Raw genomic sequence first — 22,379 nt, forward strand, 5'->3', positions numbered from 1 at the left:
CTGAGGAGGGACATCTCAAGACTGCTTTGATCAACTGTGGAGAAGAAGGGTTCCTGCATGAGGAGACCATTTGTTACAAGAATCTGCTAGATTCCCACAAAGAAACGGATGGACCAGAGGAATTCGAGCAGCTATCTGACGCAGAGGAGGTGATAGTAGGTTTTTCACCCAGGGTATCAATTCCCTATGCAGTTGTAGTACAAAGGGTTATCAATCCAAATGGTTGTTTATGCTAGCAGGAAGGATGCAATCAGAACAATGCAAGTCAAGCCAAGCAATTATGGGTTTTATCTAACAATCCTAAAATAATAAAAGAAAAGAGTATAAACAAAGAACCACACGACCTAAGCACTCGATGCAAGCATTCGAGTACATGATCGGGTGGGGGTGATCGAGTAAGCAAATGAAATATGAACAACTCGAGGGGTTACTCGACGCAGGGTATCGCGTACCTGATCGGGTAAGAGATCGAGCGATGAATGAAAATGCAAGCAATTAAAATACGAAAGCTTCTAAGGATGGGGTAATCGAATCCTAAGTGTTCCTAACCAGTACAGATGCCTTACATGCCTCAAGCAAATATTTCCTAGACAATGAATCTCTAAAATCTTGTTAAAACACTCTCGTGATAGAAATAATCAACCTTGATCACTCCCCTACCCAACTCTCGTTGGAGAAACATGACCAAGCAGGCATTAAGATCCGATTCATTATTGTCAGTAAACCCCTTACTCATCTAATCTCTTAGGCTAAGTGAGTAAACCTCTAGCATTGGTTGATTCAAGCATCTAATCTACACCTCTCAGTGGTAAAACACCTTAGATCTAATCTCACCCTCTCGGTTTGTTGACAGCATTAAGAACACCAATCTAGAAGGAAATGTATTAAACATATTCAATCAACTAAGACATCCTAACCGATCAAGAACACAAAATCATCTATCCCATCCCTAGAAACTTTACCTCACTACTCGGAAATCATAACAAGAAACAAAACAACAAATATGAAGGAAAATTACATTATATTAAACGATAAAGTAGAGGGATAAGAGTACAAGAAAGAAATCTAAAGAGAATGATTAAAAGTTATGAAATAAAATCCAAAACAAAAGGGAAAAGTGTTTGAGTCGCTCAGTTCTCTCACAGAAGCTCTCGCTCTCTGGTTTGAGGGTCTGCGGCGTGCTCTTTTGCAAGGAAGAGGAGGAGGGGTTTATATATGGAAACCCCTTTGACCTAGCTTCCCAGTCCTGCCCGAGGGTCTACACGATGTGGTACACGAGGATGTGGTCGAGTTTGTCCTCGAGTAGAATCTCGGGTTGTTCTTCATGCTCTTGGATCCTCCTCGATCGTGTTGGGGTTCGGAATTTTTCTTCCAGCTCGATGGCTCCTTCGGGTACCTGTTTTCATCCAAAATATGCAAATGCAAAAATGCAACACCCTAAATGGCCTAAAAGTGAATTCCTACAGTTAATGATCTAAAAATGCTAAGTTAATGGTATGAACAATGCAAAATATGGACAAAAAAAGGATGCTAAAAACATGTAAATTAGAGAGTTATCAGGAGGTATATGCAGTTGAGATAGAGAGTTCAGAACGTGATATCTCCCACTTGACCGACATCATGACCCGATTCGAGACACCGACATCCCGCTCAATCGAGTCGCACCCCTCCCACTCGACCGTGATCACTCCAAACTCCCATGATGACGACTGGTCGGAACTGAAAGCTCCAAAGGTAGAACTCAAAACTCTCCCTTCCGGACTCAGGTACATTTTTCTGGGAACCAATTCTACATATCCTATCATAGTGAATGCTAGGTTGAGTGATGATGAATTGGGGTTGCTAGTAACTGAGCTTAAGAAGTATATGAAGGCTATAGGTTATTCCTTAGATGATATCAAGGGAATCTCACCTAGTCTTTGTACACATAGGATCAATCTTGAAAATGAGTCTTATGCTAGCATTGAACCCCAAAGGAGATTGAATCCTAACCTAAAGGAAGTAGTAAAGAAAGAAATCTTAAAACTGCTTGATGCTGGAGTTATCTATCCTATCTCTGATAGTACTTGGGTATCTCCATTGCACTGTGTACCTAAGAAGGGAGGCATAACTGTGATCAAAAACGAAAAAAATGAGTGAATCCCAACTAGAAGTATCACAGGACATAGGATGTGCATTGATTATAGGAAGTTAAATGCTGTATCTAGGAAGGATCATTTTCCTCTGCCTTTCACTGATCAAATGTTGGAAAGATTAGCTAGTCATCCCTATTACTGTTTCCTTGATGGGTATAGAAGGTTCTTCCAAATCCCTATCCACCCAAATGATCAGGAAAAGACAACCTTCACTTGTCTTTATGGCACTTTCGCCTACAGACATGCCATTTGGTTTGTGCAATGCTCATGCCACCTTTCAACGGTGCATGACATCGATTTTTTCGCATCTGATTGAGGAGTCAGTGGAAGTGTTTATGGACAATTTCTCTGTATACGATTCCACTTTCTCCTCTTGTTTGTTGAATCTGTGCAGGGTATTGACACGATGTGAGGAGACTAACCTGGTGCTGAACTGGGAGAAGTGCCATTTCATGGTTGAAGAAGGGATCATTTTGGGACACAAGATTTCTGAGAAAGGAATTGAATTTGACAAAGCTAAGATCGAGGTCATGGTTCAGCTTCAACCACCTAATACAGTGAAAGACATCAGAAGCTTTTTGGGGCATGCTGGGTTTTACAGGAGGTTCATTAAGGACTTCTCAAAAATTGCAAGACCTTTGACAAGGTTGCTGTGCAAGGAGGTTGAGTTCAAATTTGATGTAGCATGCTTGGAAGCTTTCAGCAAGATCAAGGAGGCCTTGGTTTCGGCACCCATAGTACAAGCTCCAAATTGGGATCATCCGTTTGAGATTATGTGTGACGCTTCTGACTTCGCAATTGGAGCAGTTCTAGGACAACATATTGACAAGAAGCTTCATGTCATCTATTACGCAAGTCGCACCTTGGACGAAACCCAAGGAAGGTACGCTACCACATAGAAGGAACTCCTAGCAGTTGTGTTTGCATTCGAAAAATTCAGGAGTTATCTTGTGGGTTCGAAGGTCATAGTGTATACTGATCATGCTGCTCTAAGACACATCTACTCGAAGAAGGATACCAAACCAAGACTGTTGAGATGGATTCTGCTTCTTCAGGAGTTTGACAAGAAAGGCATAGAAAATGGAGTTGCGGACCATCTGTCAAGAAAGAGGATTGAAGATGTCGTCCCCATAGATGATTCAATGCTTGAGGAACAACTTCTGGTCGCCCAAGTTTGTGAGCAGATGCATGACACAGAGCTTGACAACCTCAGGATCAGATGCATGGCTATCACATCTGAGACTGCACCATGGTATGCAGATGTCGTGAATTACAAGGTCTGTAGAGAAGTTCCTGATGACATGGATCCCTACAGGAAGAAGAAGTTTTTCAGAGAGGTCAACCACTACTTCTGGGATGCATCCTATCTGTACAAGAGAGATTCTGACGGTCTGTTCAGGAGATGCATAGCAGAAGGGGAAGTATAGGGAGTGCTTGAGCATTGTCACGGCTCCACCTAGGGAGGTCACTTCACCACGTTCAAGACAGCTCAGAAAGTTCTTCAAGTAGGTCTCTGGTGGCCAACCTTGTTCAAGGACGCTCACAACTTCATCGCAAAGTGTGATGCTTGTCAGAGGATAGGCAACATCACAAGGAAGAACGAGTTGCCACAGAATCCGATCCTGGAAGTGGAAATATTTGACGTTTGGGGGATAGAATTCATGGGACCATTCAACCCTCCATCTAATGGGAATATCTATATTCTGGTGGCAGCTGATTACGTTTCTAAGTGGGTTGAAGCCATTGCCAGTCCTACCAACGTTCACAAGGTTGTTCTGAAGTTGTTCAAGAGCATAATATTTCCAAGGTATGGGATACCTAGAGCAGTGATTAGCGATGGTGGAACTCATTTCATCAACAAAGTGTTTGAGAGTATGCTGAGAAAGTATGGGATTAAGCACAAGGTATCTACTGCGTATCACCCTCAGACCAGTGGACAAGTTGAAGTCTCGAATAAGCAAATCAAGAGTATCTTGTCAAGGATTATTGGGGTTTCGAAGAAAGATTGGTATGTCAAGTTGGACGAGACACTCTAGGCGTACAGAACTGCGTTCAAGATGCCAATAGGTAGAACACCATTTCATTTGGTATATGGTAAAGCATTTCACCTCCCTGTGGAGGTTGAGTATAAGGCGCTTTGGACTGTCAAGCTGCTGAACTTGGATATTGACACAGCTCAGGCTAAGAGGACTCTTGATCTACATGAATTGGAAAAAATCAGACTTGATGCGTATGAGAGCTCAAAGATCTATAAAGAAAGAACCAAAAATTTTCATGATAAGAAAATTGTTGTCAAGGAGCTCAAGGCTGGAGATCAGGTTCTGCTTTTCAACTCCAAACTTAAGTTATTTCCTGGAAAGCTTAAGTCTAGGAGGTCTGGACCTTTTGACGTCAAGGAAGTTCTGCCATTCGGAGCCATCACTCTTCTGAACAAGGATGGTAGCAAGTTCACTGTAAATGGTCAGAGAGTCAAGAAATATTTAGCTGATCAAGTCCGACCAGAGAGGTCTAATGTGCTCCTCTATGAACCCCAAAAGGCCTTAAAAGCTGAAAGGTCAAGCTAGGGACTTTAAACAAGCTCACTTGGGAGGAAGTCCCAAAGGTATCACTGTAAATAATTTTTGTTTTAGGATCCTTGTGTTTTTAATTTTTTGTTTTTGGTTTCGTTGTATTCAGGAATCTACAGAAGAGAGTATAGACAACAGAGATAGAGGATACGGAGTGAAAAGGGAGAGTGGGGTAAAACTTCTAGTTCTTNAAAAAAAAAAAAAAAAAAAAAAAAAAAAAAAAAAAAAAAAGAAAGAAAAAGAACGCCCACGTGAACCCTCCCTCTCCACTCAATCTTCACTCAATCTTTACTCACTCTCTTTCACTCCACTTGCTTTTCTCCTCCCACCATGTAATATTCAATGCTCTTGTCACTTCAACTCCCATCCTCCTTGCTCCCTCTCATGAGACACAAAAACTTTGTGTCATCTCTCACCCACCCCTATCACTCCACTACCTTTCCTTCTTTCCTCGCCTCACTCTCGCAACCCTCCTCCTCTTTAAATTAAACTCTCCACTCTCTTCTTCACTCACCCTCACTATTATCATCTCACTTTTATTTTCTCTCATCTCTCTTGTCACCTCATCCACCGAGCAAGCAAACCCTCCATAACTCACTTCACTCTCTCTTTCTCTTTGTTTAATTTTCATACCTCATTCACTGCTGACTCGAGTCTCTCCACGCCAACATAGACGTCACCACGCAGAGACCGACGATCTTGATGACCCTGTACCGGCGTGAAGTCTCTCCGCCGAAGTCTCACTCACATCGACCAAAGCTGCAATCTCTGTGGTGCACTGTTCACTCGACCGAGTTAGGTCTCGACCAGTTCGTCGTCGCCGGTTCAATATCTGTTCCCAACCACTGTTCGAGCCAACTCCGCTGCACACGCTCGCGACATTCCGCACTCCCTCATCCACGACTCTGCAATCTAGCTACTCACGCTGCATCTGTCAAGCCGGTTTCACAGGTATACTCGAGTCACGTCGCGCAAAACCGTTTGGCCAACGACATCAAGCTTTACTCGAGCCTCGGTCATAACACCTCTCTCGAGCCGTTCTCACACCGCCAATCGAGCCGTCATCATTTACACCGCTAGAACCAGTTCCCAACTCGTCAATCGAGCCATGACTGAGCAGCGTTAATCAAGCCACACTCTTATCCCCATTCTCAACCACCCAATCGAGCTGCACTCTCGATCCGCTTTCTCAACTCACATCTGCAAAGCATCAATCGAGCCATGCACCGTCGTCTTCTTCCGAGCCATTCTGAACTTAAGCAATCGAGCCAGTTTCAACTTTCTCTCTCGAGCCACTCTCGATTCTCGCCTCCGTCAAACTCAATCGAGCCATCTTCAATAACATCACTCGAACCGACCTTCCCAACCACTCAATCGAGCCATGCACTGTCGAAGTCCCGCCCTATACTCCATCGTCACCGTTACGACACCGTTCGATTGTCGCCGTCCACCATCTTGATCAAACCAACAAGTCAACCTTGTCACCCACTCGATCGGATAAACCTCTCTTTGCACCTTCATGTTTTAAACTTCATAATTTCTTTTGTCACTTGTGCACTAACATATTGACGTTTAGCTTTAAGTTCATCATGTCTCAACAGAGCAGAAAGAGTACTGAGCTAATAGAGGAAATGAGAGATGCATATGGGTGTAAGGCTGGAGAGCGCTCATCGCCTAAGTCTATGGCGAATCGCTTCTTAGAAATGAAAAACATGGTCGGCGAAATTGCTGGAGGTTCAGGCCAAGCAGCGGGGTCAAGCAGACCAACCAATCCCCTCAACTAGAGCAAGAGTCACAGAAAGAGACCGGTACAAGCTTCTAACTCAAGAGTAGAAGGCAATGATTACGAACAGGAGGAACCTGATTTACGTTCCGGACAAGCTCCCAGGAAGTCTATAAGACAGAAATCAACCGAGACGAAACTGACTCCCAAGGAGTATTACGAGCTGTTTCAGCAGTTGGAGTTCAACGGAACAAGATACCCTCATGTTGAGACCATCGAGCAACTCCGGATTGCGGAGAATGTTCAGTACCTATTCTGGCGATGCCATCTGGAGCGACTCATGAACACCCCCAAGAATGGATACAAGGAGGAGACAATCCAGTTCCTCTCTACCTTGGAGATGTACTTTTACTCGGATGACCAGGCATAATGTCTGATGGAGGTTAGGGGTACATCACATTCCGCGATCATGGTCAGTTCTACACCATTACTCTCAGAACCATCGAAGAGATTTTTGGATTTCCCGGCAGAACGGGGACTACGCCACAGTTCGACAGGACCAAAATATCAGCACTTTGGGCGACGATTGGAAGCACGCCCACATTCACTTCATCGAAAATGAAGGCGATGAACCTGAGAAGCCCAGTGTTGCGTTACTTCCAAAAGGCAGTGGCCGATGCATTCTACGCCAAGGAGATTAAGGGATATATCACGAATGGTGACCTCGAGATGATTGCTCTAGCGCTGAAGGGACTCTCATTCACGGCAATGGATGGCACCAAGCTGCAAGGTGACACGTCCAACACTGCCGTCTCGCTCTACCTCCTCAACTACATGATGTCATACAAGACTTGGGTCTCGAGACTCAACAGCAACAACTCTCCCGGAGTGATGTGTATGGGCGGCGTGGTGACTTGGTTTCTTGAAGCAGCTAGTGTTCTATTACTATCCGAGCCACACTCACCACGCTGGATCGACATGAACAACCTGCGGCAGTTACGCACTCTGGAGCGAGGTTTGAGGCAGGGACGGTTGATTTACAAGTTTGTGCATCCGGAGGTCGGTAACTCAAGATTATTCCTACCGTCCGTCGAGCTGACTACTATCTTGAGGGGTGAACATGTAGAGTTCATACCTCCCACGGACACTCTATACGAGTCTGGGGATGAGGTGCAGTGGGTAGAGATTGCAGAAGCTGGAGCAGACCCGATGGAGGAGGGCGAAGTTGAGTACCGCCCTGAGCAGTTTCACTTCGAAGAGTACACAGAACCGAGAATGGCTAAGGGAGTTAGAGCAGCTCATGAACGCCTCAATAAGCTTCAGCAATGGGGGAAGGCTAGAGACAAGGCGTTCAGCAGCTTCACCAAGACATTGACGAACTTCATGCGTAAGTTTAGCTGCTCGAGTTCCACTACCGCCGTCCCTAGGTCTATCCCCGAGGACACCAGACCCATGCCGGGACGCGCCTCTGTAACACTCGAGCCAACTCGTCAGAGAACACTCTCTCCGGTTATCTCCCCAGCATGTCAATCTTCATATGTGCCTCAGGAGCGTCAACCTTCACCCGCTCCTCCACACCACTCGTCACACAAGTATAGGGAGAGATAAAGACGCGGTTTGCGAGGTTCCAGAGCGTCTTCTAGTCGTAGATCTGTGCGTCGTTCTGCGGCTCGAGATGAGCATGAGGTTGAGTTTGAGCAGTAAGTTGAAGCTTAGGGTGATCATCAGGGTATGCACGGGGTTGAGCAACATATCGAACATCAACGTGATTATAAGCCTACAGAGGTTGTTGTGTTAGTATCGGACCATGGTGAGTCAAGAGTCGATGACATGCAGTGTGACAAGCAGCCGAACATGTATCAGAACACGCAAGCGGTTGAGAAGCAAGTTGACCAACCAGCTGAGGTCACTCCTGCGGATCAAGAACAAGGGAAAGGACAAAATCAATATAACGCTCCTCCTTGGGCGAGCATCGACTTCTTTTTCTACTACTGAGGTACTCCTACCTTCTCTTGTATATACCATTTCATTCCTGCATTATTTCTGTTGTGATTTTTTAATCCTTCTGCAAATTTTTCTTACACAGGAGCTGTGTAATTTAAGTTTGGGGGAGGGTTTGAGATGATGTATCTGATGTTGTGTCCTGTGATTCTTATTTCAAATTTTTGCATTATATCATGTTTGTGTTTGCATTCATCTATTTGCATAGAAAAACAAAAAAAATTGAAAAAGAAAACGAAAATTTCCACAAAAACAGAGTGTTCATGTAGTTTGCACTTGCATATTAGGATTGAGTCTAGTGTTATTCATATAGGGTTGTGCATTTAGCATAGGAGTTGATGATGATTGTAACCTTGGTGGCATGTTGGATTCAAAAGGATATGATCAAGGCCCTTGTTATTAGTTCTTTGATGCTTGTTGATTGAATTTGAAAATGTAAGATTGAAGCATGTTTTGAACTGACGTCATTCCCTATCTATCTGAACCTAATCCTGACTTGCAATTATCTTGTTATGCATTGAAGTTGAACTCATATATACCATATACATACTTGGATTGTCTTTCACATTTTTACCATCCTTGTCAATCCAAATAGCTGATTCCCATTTTTGGAATAGTTCCTCGCACCCTTAACCAACCGTTCTTTCAAGCCAATTGTATTCTTGAGTGTCAAGCCTTTTCCGAGTTGAGCTTGTTAGAAAGTGTTAGGCTCTAACCGACAAGAGTACGATCCTGTGTAGTTCTAGTTCGCGCTATCCGGACTAGTAGGACTAGGTGAAAACTCGATTTTGTGTATTGGGTATGGATTTGTGCAGAAAAGTGAAGAGTAAAAAGAAAGTTAAGGGTAGAAAATCTTTAGGAGGGGGATGCGTTTTGAAAGTTTACAAGTCTAGTAAAGGATTTGGGTTGAGCAAAATAAAGAGTTACTGGTTCTGGGCATAAAATGAAAAGATTAGACAAAGAAAAGAAAGTAAAATGGTTAAGATGTCTAGAGTCCTTAGAAGAAAAGAAAAAGAACCTTACTGATAATAAAGATTTCTCAATCCGCTAGAATGATAAGAAGTGAACTCCTCCTAAGACCAAGTCTAAAGAATGAAAGAATGGGGTTGAGATGAAGTTTCTGATGAAGGGTAGAGATGGGGCCAACTTCGGTTTGGAATGTTCCTTGGGTAGACAGGGCGCTGCTCTTGTATGTATCAGTTGGTTTCAACCTTTAGCCTTCTCTTAAGCTCGACTCCTTTTCGTGAGAGAACCTTCTGTATTGATAAAACCACTTGAGAAGGAGACCATCTATGTCTCTGACCTTTTACCCTAGCCAAATGAGTTCAATGACATTGCTTAGCGTGATTCACGGTTCTCTGTTAATGAATGTTAAGGGGAATGATTGATAGGATTGCATGCGCAGATTAAAGAAATAAAGTTCCTTCACCATGCATCATAGAACTATAAACAAGGACATTGATTCTAAATACTCTTTTCAGCATGTTTTAGGTTCTGATACCCCATCTTCACACCTCTCTTCCATACTTTGTTCTTGATTGTTTGCTTGAGGCAAGCAAAGAATAAGTTTGGGGGAGTTGATATGTCTATATTTTGCGTCTCCTTAGCATGTATTTGACATGCATTTATCTAGGATAACTAGTCGTTTTACGTCATTTTAGAACCTCTTGTATACACTTTGCATGTTTAGGAAGTTTTTGCATCATCCTTGTATACATTGTGCATTTCGGAGTATTTCAGGTGTCTAGGAGACGTCGGAAACGCAGACGATCCAGCCAAGCAATCGAGCCACTCTCAGCGGCACCAATCGAGCCACTCTCAGCGACGCCAATCGAGCCACACTCACCCAAGCAATCGAGCTATTGTCGCCCACTCCGATTCGATGCACATGTCAGGAAGACGTTCTGTCTTACACGCTTCAGGAGACTCCCAAACCGACGCTTCACCTTGTCGTTTTAAGTTTTAGGTATTTACATGTTTTTAAGTTTTGGCAGAGATATCTCATCTTTTATCTCGTTCTTTTCCTGAAAGTTTACCGTAGCCACCAAAAACGTTCTCAGACTTTGTATTCCGACACCTTTGAGTTTATTCAGTTTTCGCATTTGATTTCTTCTACAAAGTTGTTCATCTCATTTCTATCTATCTTATTATGTTTTGTTCAATGTTTTCTGGGTTTGCATCTATGGTGATGATTTCCGGATCTGAGTAGTGTTAAGGTGTAACATCCGTGAACCAAATAGTGTGATTTGGGGATGGGTGTCGATCAACACTAGGGGTGTGTCGATCGACACCAGCTTTTCTGGTTCGACCAGATTGTTTTATTTCGCAACTTTGGGTTGGTTTGGTTTCTTTTTTCCTGATTTTTATTGCATTTTTGAGACTGTTTCGTTTCTTGCTTCTTAGTTCATGCTTAGATTCGTTTCTGATTTTTATACATTTTCGCTTCTTGTCACACATTTTCGTTTCTAATTCTGTAGTTCATTTCCGTTTTTGCATTTTCGTCATTCTAGGATTGTTAGACAAACACTCTTTTTTATATTGGCTTAACTTGTGATTCCTTGATTGCATCTTAATTGTTAGTAAAGTTTCCCAACTTGATTGACACCTTAAGTATTACAACTGCATAAGGTTAATTGACCTTCTAAGAGACACAAAAAATCTTAGTATCAGAAATCTTGTCTGTCATGCAGTGATATTGATCCAACCAAAGAAGATGATGAGAATTAGAAGTCTGTTTTGAAGCCTAAGGGTGATGTGGCTGGCTTATCTGTTGAGAAACAAGTCATCGCTCTGTCTAATGTATCTGTTCTGGTGTTTGAGAAGGAAGAGCTGCTTTGTAGAGTCTTCACTCTTGAGAAACTGTCGGCTGAGGAGAAATACATTTTGTCTGTGTTGAGACAACGCCTTAAGGATCAGCTAAAGAATAACAAGAAGCTGAGTAAAGGAGCAAAAGATCTGTACAAGGGGCTGATCACTCACAAGAGTAATATGATTTCAAGCTGCGGTATGAGGAATCGTGAAGGAAACTCAAGCGGTGTCAAGAGTGTAGTTAATGGGTCCTTGTATGGTCAGAAGATTTCATACATAGGCCATGGAACAAAAGTGCTGCAAAACGGAGGTGATATTGTTCAAACTAGTGTCTGAGTCCAACGTACAGAAGACGAAACAGATGATTGTTGTGAACATCTGAGAGGGAAACTGCATCGTTGTTGGTATTGTGGTGTGATTGGTCATATTAAGTATGATTGTTACAGATTTAAGAATCGTGTAAGTCAACTCATACACCTGAAGAAATTTCACAAGAACAAGATCGAAAGTTGGGGTAAGACTGTGGACTGTCGAAGATCTGAACATGTCATTGTTACTATGCGAGTCAGAACCTCCACAAAGTTGTTTGTTTCAAGTGTTTGGATTGTAATATACCACTCACGCATCTGAAGGAAGATGTTCGAAGATACAGGCGATGAATTTTGTTGCTCAAACTGTTGATGATCAACAGACGCTTGTGTTGAAGCACTGGTTCTTTGATAATGCTTGTTCAAGACACATGACTGGCAATCAAGGAAGGCTACACAACTTTGGAGCAGGCTCAGCTGACAAGGTCACTTTTTGAGATGAAGCTGAAGGTAAACGTAAAGGCAAAGGTGTATATTGTAGTAAAGATCAGTCCAGTCTATAATCTGTCTACCTTGTCGATAATCTAAAAAAACCAATCTCATTAGCAGCAATCAGTTGTGTGATAAGGGTTTAGATGTTACCTTCACCAAGAAAGGATGTCAGGCGGTTGATGAGCGCCACAATATCGAGTCGAACGTCAGCGCTCTGATAATAGCTACTATATATGGAAGTTGTCCAATTCACAAGAAAAAGAGCTCAATCAGCATTGTTCTATGATGCCTAGAGACATGATTTTAGAAGGAGCGCTTTAACTTGTTGTTGTTAAGTGTTAGCTGCAGCAGTCAGGAAACTGTGAGAATCACGGCCATCAAGAAGCTGCTGGAAGGATTCAGGAAGGCAGAGTTGTTGTGTCTGCTGCTACTACACAGAGTTGTTCGAGTTGTTCGGATGCAGTTAATGGTGTTGCGAGTCAGAGTTTTGCAAAGTGAATCTACAGAGGTGGCTACTAGGTCTACAAATGTCGTTGCAGGTTATACTTTTGCTGATAAAATCATTGTGCTGAACGAAGTCAATTGTCGGTGGGTCTTCAAGAGGTTTTTTTTCAAAGAAAGTTGTCTTCACACTGTTTACCCCATGAAAACCATTCTTGTCTTGGTTGTGATTCTTTTCACTATTTCGAGGCATTGCACTATGGTTTTGCTGATCAAAATCGTCGAGCTTTCTTGCCTTTTGTAACATTAGCTTCTCTTCTTCATCATCCTTGTCTTGCTTTATATGTGCAGCAACCCTCTTTTGGATATCTCTCTTATGAGCAAGGAAGCATTCAAGGATACACTATCTACACAATACATGAACCTTATGACAACACATCAGATCGATAAGAGGCTTCAAGCAGAGAAAACACGCATAGAGAAACATCTCTCCTAGAGAAACATCGAATTAAATAATCTTTAAACTTCTAAAACATATACCCATCATTACCACAAATGAATGAGATCATCACCATAAATAAACACACGCAGCTGAATATTGTTCCAGACATAGGGGAAAAGAGAATAATCATCATAGGATTGGGAAAAACCGAAATGAAGAAAAGAATCATAGAGCTTTTTAAACCAACACTTAGTAGCCTGTTTTAAGCCATACAGTGACTTGCAAAAACGCCAAACCTTGCCTGGATGAGAATGACAAAACCCAGGAGGAAGCTTCATGTAAACCTCCTCATCAAGATAACATGGAGAAAAGCATTTTGAACATCCATCTGATAAACCTCTCACTGTTTTGCAGCAACAAGACGAAGCAGCGTATGAACAGTAGTCATTTGAACAACAGGAGAAAATGTCTCCTTGTAATCCTCCACCTCTATCTGATTATTACCAAGGGCAACAAGTCGAGCTTTGTAACGTTCCACAATACCATACTTCATCTTATAAATCCATTGACAACCAAATGGCCACTTTGTTAGGAGGCAAATCAACCAACGATCCAGTTTTATTAATTTCTAAAGCATCAACCTCCTTAGTCATCGCATTATTTCATTCCTTTATATTAACCGCTTCTTTAAAATGTTTAGGTTCAACATTAGCAGTGATAACCGCTAGAAAGACAAGATGACTAGGAGAAATTTTTTCATCAAAACCATAATCTGTTAAAGGAAACAGAGAAGTACCTTGCACTGGTGCCAAAGGCTGTGACAAAGAGTTGGGAAGAACGTGTTCAGACGGTGGTGTGTAATTAGCATTATAAAGGACGTAATCATGCAGACGAACAGACGGCTTCGAATATAGGACTACATGTCCTTATCACAAGCATACGATAAACACAACATCATCTTGGTGTCGAGATGGTATTTTTCTCTAACAACATAAGTATACTCTTGATGTTATTGCTGATAGTGGAATCTTGGAGCTCGACCTGCCTTCACTCCGTCGGACCTTGCTTTCAATGATGGTTCTCTTCGTCACGATCTCAAATCATTCCATCGTATTGTTGGTCGCTTGTTATATTTGGTTCAGTTTATGAAAACTCCATCGTCGTCCGCAGAATCTGAGTATTGAGAGATGTCTTATGCTCTTAAGGAAATCAAATGGTTTTGTAATTTGTTACAAGAATTAGGCATCGACCAAGCTGCGCCAGCTCACTTATATTGTGATAGTAAGGTTGCTATTTATATTGCCACTAATCCTGCTTTTTAAGAGCTCAGGATCGTGATGATTTTCATGCAATTCGTGATGGAATTATCTCTACACAACATGTTCAGACGACAGAGCAGCTCGCAGACATTTTTACAAAGGCTCGTGGTCGTGATCAGTTTTTCTATCTAATTTCCAAGTTGGGCGCTCAGGATCTTCACACTCCAACACAAGGAGGAGTATTGCAGGATAAGATCGTATATTGTGTTGTCTTTCTTTATGAATGATACAATGATTTATATACCACCAGCTTTTAGGATTTTCAACAATTTTATAGTTTATAATAACCGAGATAAACAAAACCCAATATAAACTGTCGACCATACACTATACCTTACGTTGCTATTTGTGTTTATCTATTTTTATAGAACTAGTAAAAAAATACATCATTAAATAAAAAGTGATCTCAAGTATAAAAATAATTTCTTAAGAAAACATGTATTATTTTGAACAAAAAAAAAAAGAGAGACGTATATTATATGTAAAAATCAAGGGAACACAAATGTAAATAAACAATGAGCTATATACGTAGATGATTTGGAATTACAATAGGGTCTGTCTACTCGATCTAAAACTTAATGCCTCTTCTTCAGTGCATTAAAAATTTAAAGTGACTAATTTTAAAATTTACTCTGGGTTAAATAACCTTTGTTTGAACAATTAAGTAACACTTTTTTTTTTGGTTCATCATAATTTGGAATTACACTTTTTTTCTGGGTTAATCATGTTTCAAAATAGAAAATTAACTCAAGTAACAGTACTAAAGCCGGACATTGTCTCTATCTGCATTACCCTCAGCAATATTTAGAGGCCAATGAAATATGTCATTCATCGTGAAGTGCTGCATCTTAATTTTGTTTGTCTATATATAGATAGATGTATAGCGACGAGACTGAACTCTTTTTGGCTGTTAGTGTTTTCTATGAAAAGATAACATTATTAAACCTCACAACACAAAGTCATCAATTATTAGGACGGCTACAGTGAGATGTTATCGATGTCCATATATTATATATATATATATATATATATATATATTTAAATAGATACTTGTAATGAGCAGTTTGTGCTTCAAAGAGGAGGAAAACTTGTAATGAGCAGTTTGTGCTTCTTATAAGATAACATAAGCTAGGGCACTTGGAAGTTTGCGAACCATAGGTAGAGGTAAGTGTCTTGTGGGGAGAGTGCTGCTGTAGAAGATCCGTGGGTTTTCTCTCTGTCAAGTCCCGTTAGTCGTTGTCGCATTAGGAGCTGAATTTCCCAGTGCAGAAGTCTGCAGAATGTATCCTTTTGTTTCGCTCTGTCCAAATGCTGTGTATTAGAGCTTGGAACACCATCTTGCATATTATATTGAGTTTTCTGATGTCCATATATTTTTCTTATGTAATTTATATACAATTATATATACAACTTCTTTGAAACAATTTTTTTATAAATAAGAATTGGAACACTAAATTTAAAGTTTGAAGTTCAAATTGTGTAATAAAGAATTTATAAAACATAACAAAAATAGAAAAATTCTCATAAATACCACTAAAATAAGTTTTTCAAAAACTACTACTTTTGGTTTTTTTTCTTAAAAATACCACTAAAATATATTTTTTTCAAAAATACCACAAAACTGAACTAATTTTTTATATTAAAAACTAATCCATAAATCCTAAACACTAAACCCTACCTCCTAAAAACTAAACCCTAAATTTGTAAATTCAAACCTGAAGAAAAATTCTACCCAATAAAAAATCAATTTTTTGTATGTTATGGTATTCTTGAAAAATAAAACTTTCGTGGTATTTTTAGAAAAAAAAAATCTTAAGTGTGGTATTTTGAAGAATTTCTCCTAAGAATGTGATACTGTGCACAATTAATAAATTGCATTTTATGGGGTTCGAACCCCATACCTCCTGGTGTAGAAGTATTAATGAATTCTAGGCCAACCACTGCGCCAAGGGGGCTTCCACATATTTTAGTCTACTAACATTTGTTTATTATGAAATTTTGATTATATATAGACCCAATTATGTCTTTTAATGTGTTCAAAAGTTAAACTATACTATAACAAATATATGGTGTGAAGTTGTGATTGAATTTATATAAAAATTTATTTGAAAACTCCTAAATTGATATATACTGTCAATTATTTATTTATGAAAATTAAAATTAAAATTTATCACAAACAACATACAAGACGCAAAATCGAAATACTCACGATGATACTAGGGCATTTAAGATTCCATGCTAGAGCTACTTTTGCCCGATTGAAAACCCAATGCCAAAGCATAATGTAAGATTGCAGCAGCTGAGGCTATCATGTATCGTTAATAATGTTGGAGGCGAGAAAGTTATTATTCTATTCATCTTTATAAAGATATATATACAATTCTAGAAGAGAATATTCTAGAATTGATGATTAAGATACAATAAAATAAAGTAATATTCTTTAATACTCTCCCTCAAATTGGCGCATGAAGGTCCCTAATACTCAATTGGCAGAGTTCCAAGAGACTTGGTAAAAATGTCAACAACCTAATTCGTAGTATGAATCTTGAAAGTTGTAATAAGCCCTGCCTTGAATGTATCTCGAACAAAGTGACAATCCGCTTCGATGTGTTTAGTACGCTCATGAAAAACAGGGTTAGCAGCAATATGAAGTGCTGCTTGATTATCACAGAAAAGCGGTATATGATCAGAATGTTGAATACAAGTAAGAGAGAAGTTTGTGTTCCCATTTTAATTCACAAGTTGCATGACGCATCGCCCGGTACTCAACTTCAGCATAGGGGAGTGAGAATGTCCTTTTCTTCTTTGTTTTCCATGCAATGGGGGAACCTCTGAAACAACCCGACCCGTTTTTTTATATACATAATAGTTAGTGATATACTTACTAACATCCTAACCTCAATCAATACAACTAGCGGATAACAACCAATAACATAACCAATCTCAATAAATAAATGAATTAAATAACAAATTAACCAATAACAATCCAACAATACCAATAGCATAAAAAATAACAATCCAACAATACCAATAGCATAAAAAAATCATAGAACCATCAACCTAGCATTCGTTCTAGACAACAATATTCCTTTCTGGCATCCTAACAAAAGCATAGAACTAATAACTGGACCGCTAGAACATCCTCCTCTTCATCGCCTTGATTCCACGATCACACTTTGCCTTTACCTGCACCGCAAATAACAATTGAGATGAATAAGTATTATCAAAAATACTCAATAAGGCAATCCTCCCATCTACTGGGTTAGACATACAAGCAATAAGATCTCTACATGCATCAAAGAACAATCATAAATCAAACCAGGAAAAGGAAATGCATTCAGCCGCCTACTGAAGGGTGGTGTCGGTCCCGAAAACCCTAATTGGTGTCGACCGACACCTCCCACTACAAGAAAACATGGAATTGCCGACTGCAAGTTGCGACCTAAAACACAGTCGCCTAATAGATGCTAATTCGAGACTAATGCATAATGTTGCAGTGTACTCGCCAAATTGCGACTAGTTTGGAGACCAATTTGACAGTCGCCAAACATTGCGACTAAACAGCTACTCTTTAGCGACTGTTTTATTTAATTTGGACTTTAAACCAAATTTGGACCTTAACAAAACGGCTCAGACCCAAATCGTTTCTCTTCTTCCCCGAGAAAACCCTAATCCCTCAAATCTCTTCTCAATCGTTTCTCTTCTTCTTTCGTTTATTCCTCAAAACCCTAATCCCTCACATCCCCAACTCAATCGAGAAACGCCATAGTCCCTCCTTTTATCTCTCAATTGCTCTCAATCTTACTACTTCCTCCATACCCAGATCCAAAACCCTATTCCTCATCATTCCCCTCGTCGCCTTCTCTCTACTACGCCTTCAAGCTATAACGCTGCCATTTCTATTGTCGTTGATGTCTCCTTTTATCTCACACGATTCCAGTTTCGGGTTACTAACAGAGATGGGCTTGTGATTCTTTCTAAAATTGCAAAGAGATCAGGTTAAAGTTTCAAACTTTCTTCTAGCTTCACTTTACATATTTCATGTTCAACTATCTCAAGATGTCTCTAAGTTTAGGTTTGGTTCTCGGCTGAGCTCAAAGTGTTTCTTGCTAGATGTCTTTTTTAAAGCTAATGAAGTTTTCCAAAGGATTTATTTATAGTTGGCTAGATGACTCTGATTTTCTTTATTCACCTATTGTTTCTTGTGCTTCTCTCTACGCTGCTAGATTTGTTTGGTTTGGCCAGAATCTCAAGTTTTGAATTAAGACTTGAGCGTTGGTCTGCAAAGAAGGGAAGCAAGAGAATCATCATTGTTTTGTCGTTCCCTAATTTCTATTTCAGAATTAATAAAATCTGCTTGAAATTGGAGAACTATAACAGAAGAATTTTTACTTTTTTGTTTGCAGGTGTAGTCGACAGCAGGTTAGTCCATATATCCAATACCGTTGATATCTTGCAGGCGTTCCATAGATCATGAGGAGGAAGAAAAATTGTCAAGGACTGGTTAGTTATTCATCTTTACACATAAATGAACAAATGTTCTAGAGATTGAAAAAGTAAAGAACCTTTGATTCATGTTTTAACCTCCGATGTTTGCAGGAACGAAGGTAAATTGTTGTAAGAAGTGCAAGTGGCTATCTCGGTTCAAGAAGTTTGTCTATGTTCTCGATGAACACTTGCAGGACATGCTCGAAAATGAGTTTCAATAACTCTTGTGTTTTTCTGTTATGGACTATTCAACATGACTTGAACTATTCCNTATTCAATAACTCTTGTGTTTTTCTAGTGCTAACAAAACTCATATTTCTTGTAGTGGTGGGTCTCATGTTATATCATTGTTTGCAGTAAAGTTCAGCATCAAGTCCCTTAGGATTCTGGAGCTTGTTATTGAAGTTCCAGAGACAGCAACTGTAGGCTTACTGAAGGTGTGTGATTAATTTGTCTTTTCCTGTCCGTCTCTTTAGATGTTTCGGTTCTGCTGTGTGCAGTGATCTATGTTATTTCATAACATTAGTCATGATACTTAATACTTTTGGTTTTAGAGGACGGTGAAAGAGGTTGTTACTGCTTTACTCGGTGGTGGAATACGTATTGGGGTGTTAGTCCAAGGGAAGAAGGTTAGAGATGACAGCAGCTGTATTTCTTTGCTCTGAAACTCTTGTTGTTTCTATGCCAACTGATCCACTTCCTGTACCTCTTTGCTCTGAAACTCATAAAAACTTTTGTATTGTTTGGATGTTTTCTGGAACTGATTATGTTGGATGTATGTTGATACTTATGTCTTTGTTTAATTTCATGTTTGTTATGTTTTAGTTATAGTTTTCATAATCAGTTTTGGTATTATAAAATCAAATAATTCATTTTTACCAGAACTTTTTTTTAAAACATGATTATTAAACAGTCGTAAAACAGTCACCAAAACGTATACAAAACAGTAACCAAAATAGTCGCAAATGAGTAACCAGATCGATCGCCAAAGCGTTGCAATTCAGCCGCTAAATTTAGCGACTGTTTGGCGAGGGAAGAACGACCACAATTATCAGTCTCCAATTAGTAGCTTCGTTTCGACTGTTTAGCTACGCACTGTTTACCGACTACGCATGTCAGTCGCCAATCAGTCGTTACTAAGTAGTTTGCGACTGTATAGTAACTGTTTTTATAGTCGGCGATTCCATGTTTTCTTGTAGTGTCCACATGGTGTCGACCGACACTCATCAAAGCCCTCGCGCCGTCACGCCTTGGTGTCGAACGACACCGATCCTACAACATCGTTCTCCTTGCAGTTGAAGGTATAATCTTTGCTTTCCACTGCCTCTAACGTGGGCAAGACTCTCTCAAAGGCTAACACAAGCCATATGAACCACAAATCACACAAAACAAGCCAGAGAAACAATCAAACAAGTCACAAAATCACAAAAAAACACCAATACTAGAGATCTCAGCTTAGATCAGCCATAGGTCATGCACTCACATTTGCAAAACAGAGAGATTGACACCACAAACGTCCAGAAAAGTCACGTTCCTAGCCTTAGATCCCCAACCACAAGCAAATATCTCTCAAGAACAGGCACAAACTCCACAAAAAAAATCACAGAAACCTCTCAGAAACTTTTCTCTCTTTTGGACAAGGTAAAAGTGACTAAACTTGACCAAATGCGTCGAAATAACCTTTTATACTCAACCCCTAGGGTTTCCAGAACCCAAAACGCAACAAAAAGTGTGTTTAACATAAGTTGGTCTGCTCTAGAAATGTTGGTGTCGATCGACACCTACTCTAAAATACCAAAAATGGAATAAGGATGTTACAACCTTCAAGAAGAATAAAATAACCCGACAAAGATCACCGTGTAATAGGACAAGACTGATAGTCAGAATTGCAGTAAGCAGAAAGTGTTTGGTCTCTATTGGCACTCAACCAAAGCCCCTGTCCAGGACAACCTTTAGGATAGCGAACCACCCGAAGTGCAGCCTCCCAATGTTTAACTTGCGGTTTCTTTAGAAATTGCGCAAGAATATGGATAACATAAGAAAGGTCAGGGCGAGTTACCGTAAGGTATATTAAACGCTTGAAAATACGACGATATTGTCCTGGGTCAGCATAGGGACCGTCTCCATCAATTTGTAACTTGTGATTCTGTTCCATGGGAGTGTCAAACGGCCAAGAGACTAACAGCGCACATTCATCAACAATATCCAAAGTATACTTCCGTTGAGACAAGTCGATACCTTGTGAAGAATAAGCTACCTCAATACCCAGAAGATATTTTAAATGACTCAAATCTTTCATCTTAACGCATTCACTCAGATACTCCTTAAACCGATAAATAGCACCTGAAATTTTTCCACCAATCAACAAATCATCCACATATATGAGAACATACAACCACATAACACCCTGTTCTAAGTAGAACAATGAATAATCACCATATGTCTGAACAAAGCCATACCCGAGTAAGGCAGTGGTTAACTTGGCAAACCAACAACATGGTGCCTGACGTCAGCCATATAAAGACTTTCGAAGCCGACAAACCTTATTTAGACCAGAAGCCCAAAAACCCGAAGGTATTGTCATATAGACCTCCTCCTCTAAGTCACCATGAAGAAAAGCATCATGCACATTCATTTGGTGCACCTCTCAATTCTTTGCAGCCACCACTTCTAGAAATATTCAAATCATAGTCATTTTTGCAACCGGATCAAACGTTTCTTCTTAATCTTTCCCTACAATCTGTCTATCTCCTCGAACATCCTATATTACACAAACATCCAACACGAAATTTAAATTCCTCTTATTTTGCGTAGATTTCTCCTGTTTTTAGGTACCAATTGTGTTTTTGGCTGATGTCAAATAGAAAAAAATGAACAACTGTTTTACAGAGGATGTTTATTTAAGCAACATGTTGAGCTTTTGGATATTTCTAAACTACATGTATTTTTTATCCAAAAAAAAAACATGTATTTTCAAACACCCGGAAGACATTCATATACTAATAATTTGTAAGCACTGCAATAAAATTTCAACAAATTAACAATCACAAACGTGCTCCATATATGGTATATATATATACTGCGGATTGTGGTTTAGACTTTAGAGCATCAGATTTAAAGAGCAGTGGTTGCCATATAGCTTCTGCGATATGCGGCTGCGTTTGCTGGAAATAAGATTGGGCTAACTCCCTCAGCCTTGAGATGAGGAACCAACATTTTCAAAGACAACTAATGTTTCACATAAAACATACAATTAAAAAAAGAGCAATGTCAAATTATAATTAGTAAACCACAAAAAGCGTTTAGAAATTCTATTGAAATAATTTTATACGTATAATAGATATAATGACTTACACCAAAAAGCCTGAGGCTATGCCAAATTCGAAGGGGATAAGGAAATGGAGAGAGAAGATGGCCAATGGAATGTAGAGTGATAGCGCAAAGATGATAGATGAGAGATAGCGGACGAGGGTTCATGCCGCCAAGTAGAGCCATCATGCCGGACGTGCGAAAACCGCCACTACAGAGGTAATCATAACAACCCTGTCTCATTGCCTCTTTTGCTACGTCCGTTGATGCAATAAGCGATTGAGAAAATGCATTTCCTAATATGTTCACCGTCGCTGACATTGGCTTCACCATACAAAAACATGTT

The 22,379-nt window shown here is 40.0% G+C and overlaps 2 protein-coding genes across 2 annotated transcripts in view; both read right to left on the bottom strand.

Moving 5' to 3' along the window:
* LOC109128349 (uncharacterized mitochondrial protein AtMg00810-like) lies at window positions 20,577-21,359 on the bottom strand. The gene is made up of 2 exons (XM_019234545.1): window positions 21,267-21,359; window positions 20,577-21,131 (listed from the first exon to the last, which is right to left on the bottom strand). The coding sequence occupies exons 1-2, from the start codon at window positions 21,357-21,359 to the stop codon at window positions 20,577-20,579; spliced, it is 648 nt and encodes a 215-aa protein (XP_019090090.1).
* LOC104736427 (squalene epoxidase 5-like) overlaps window positions 21,586-22,379 on the bottom strand; it is a 5,262-nt gene continuing 4,468 nt past the window's right edge. Inside the window, exon 8 of the mRNA XM_010456405.2 lies at window positions 21,586-21,952. Coding sequence (XP_010454707.1) covers window positions 21,839-21,952 — 114 coding nt within the window. The 3' untranslated portion in view covers window positions 21,586-21,838. The remainder of the gene's footprint in view (window positions 21,953-22,379) is intronic.

Source organism: Camelina sativa, chromosome 13 (assembly GCF_000633955.1).
Source record: "Camelina sativa cultivar DH55 chromosome 13, Cs, whole genome shotgun sequence".
Lineage (NCBI taxonomy): Eukaryota > Viridiplantae > Streptophyta > Magnoliopsida > Brassicales > Brassicaceae > Camelina > Camelina sativa.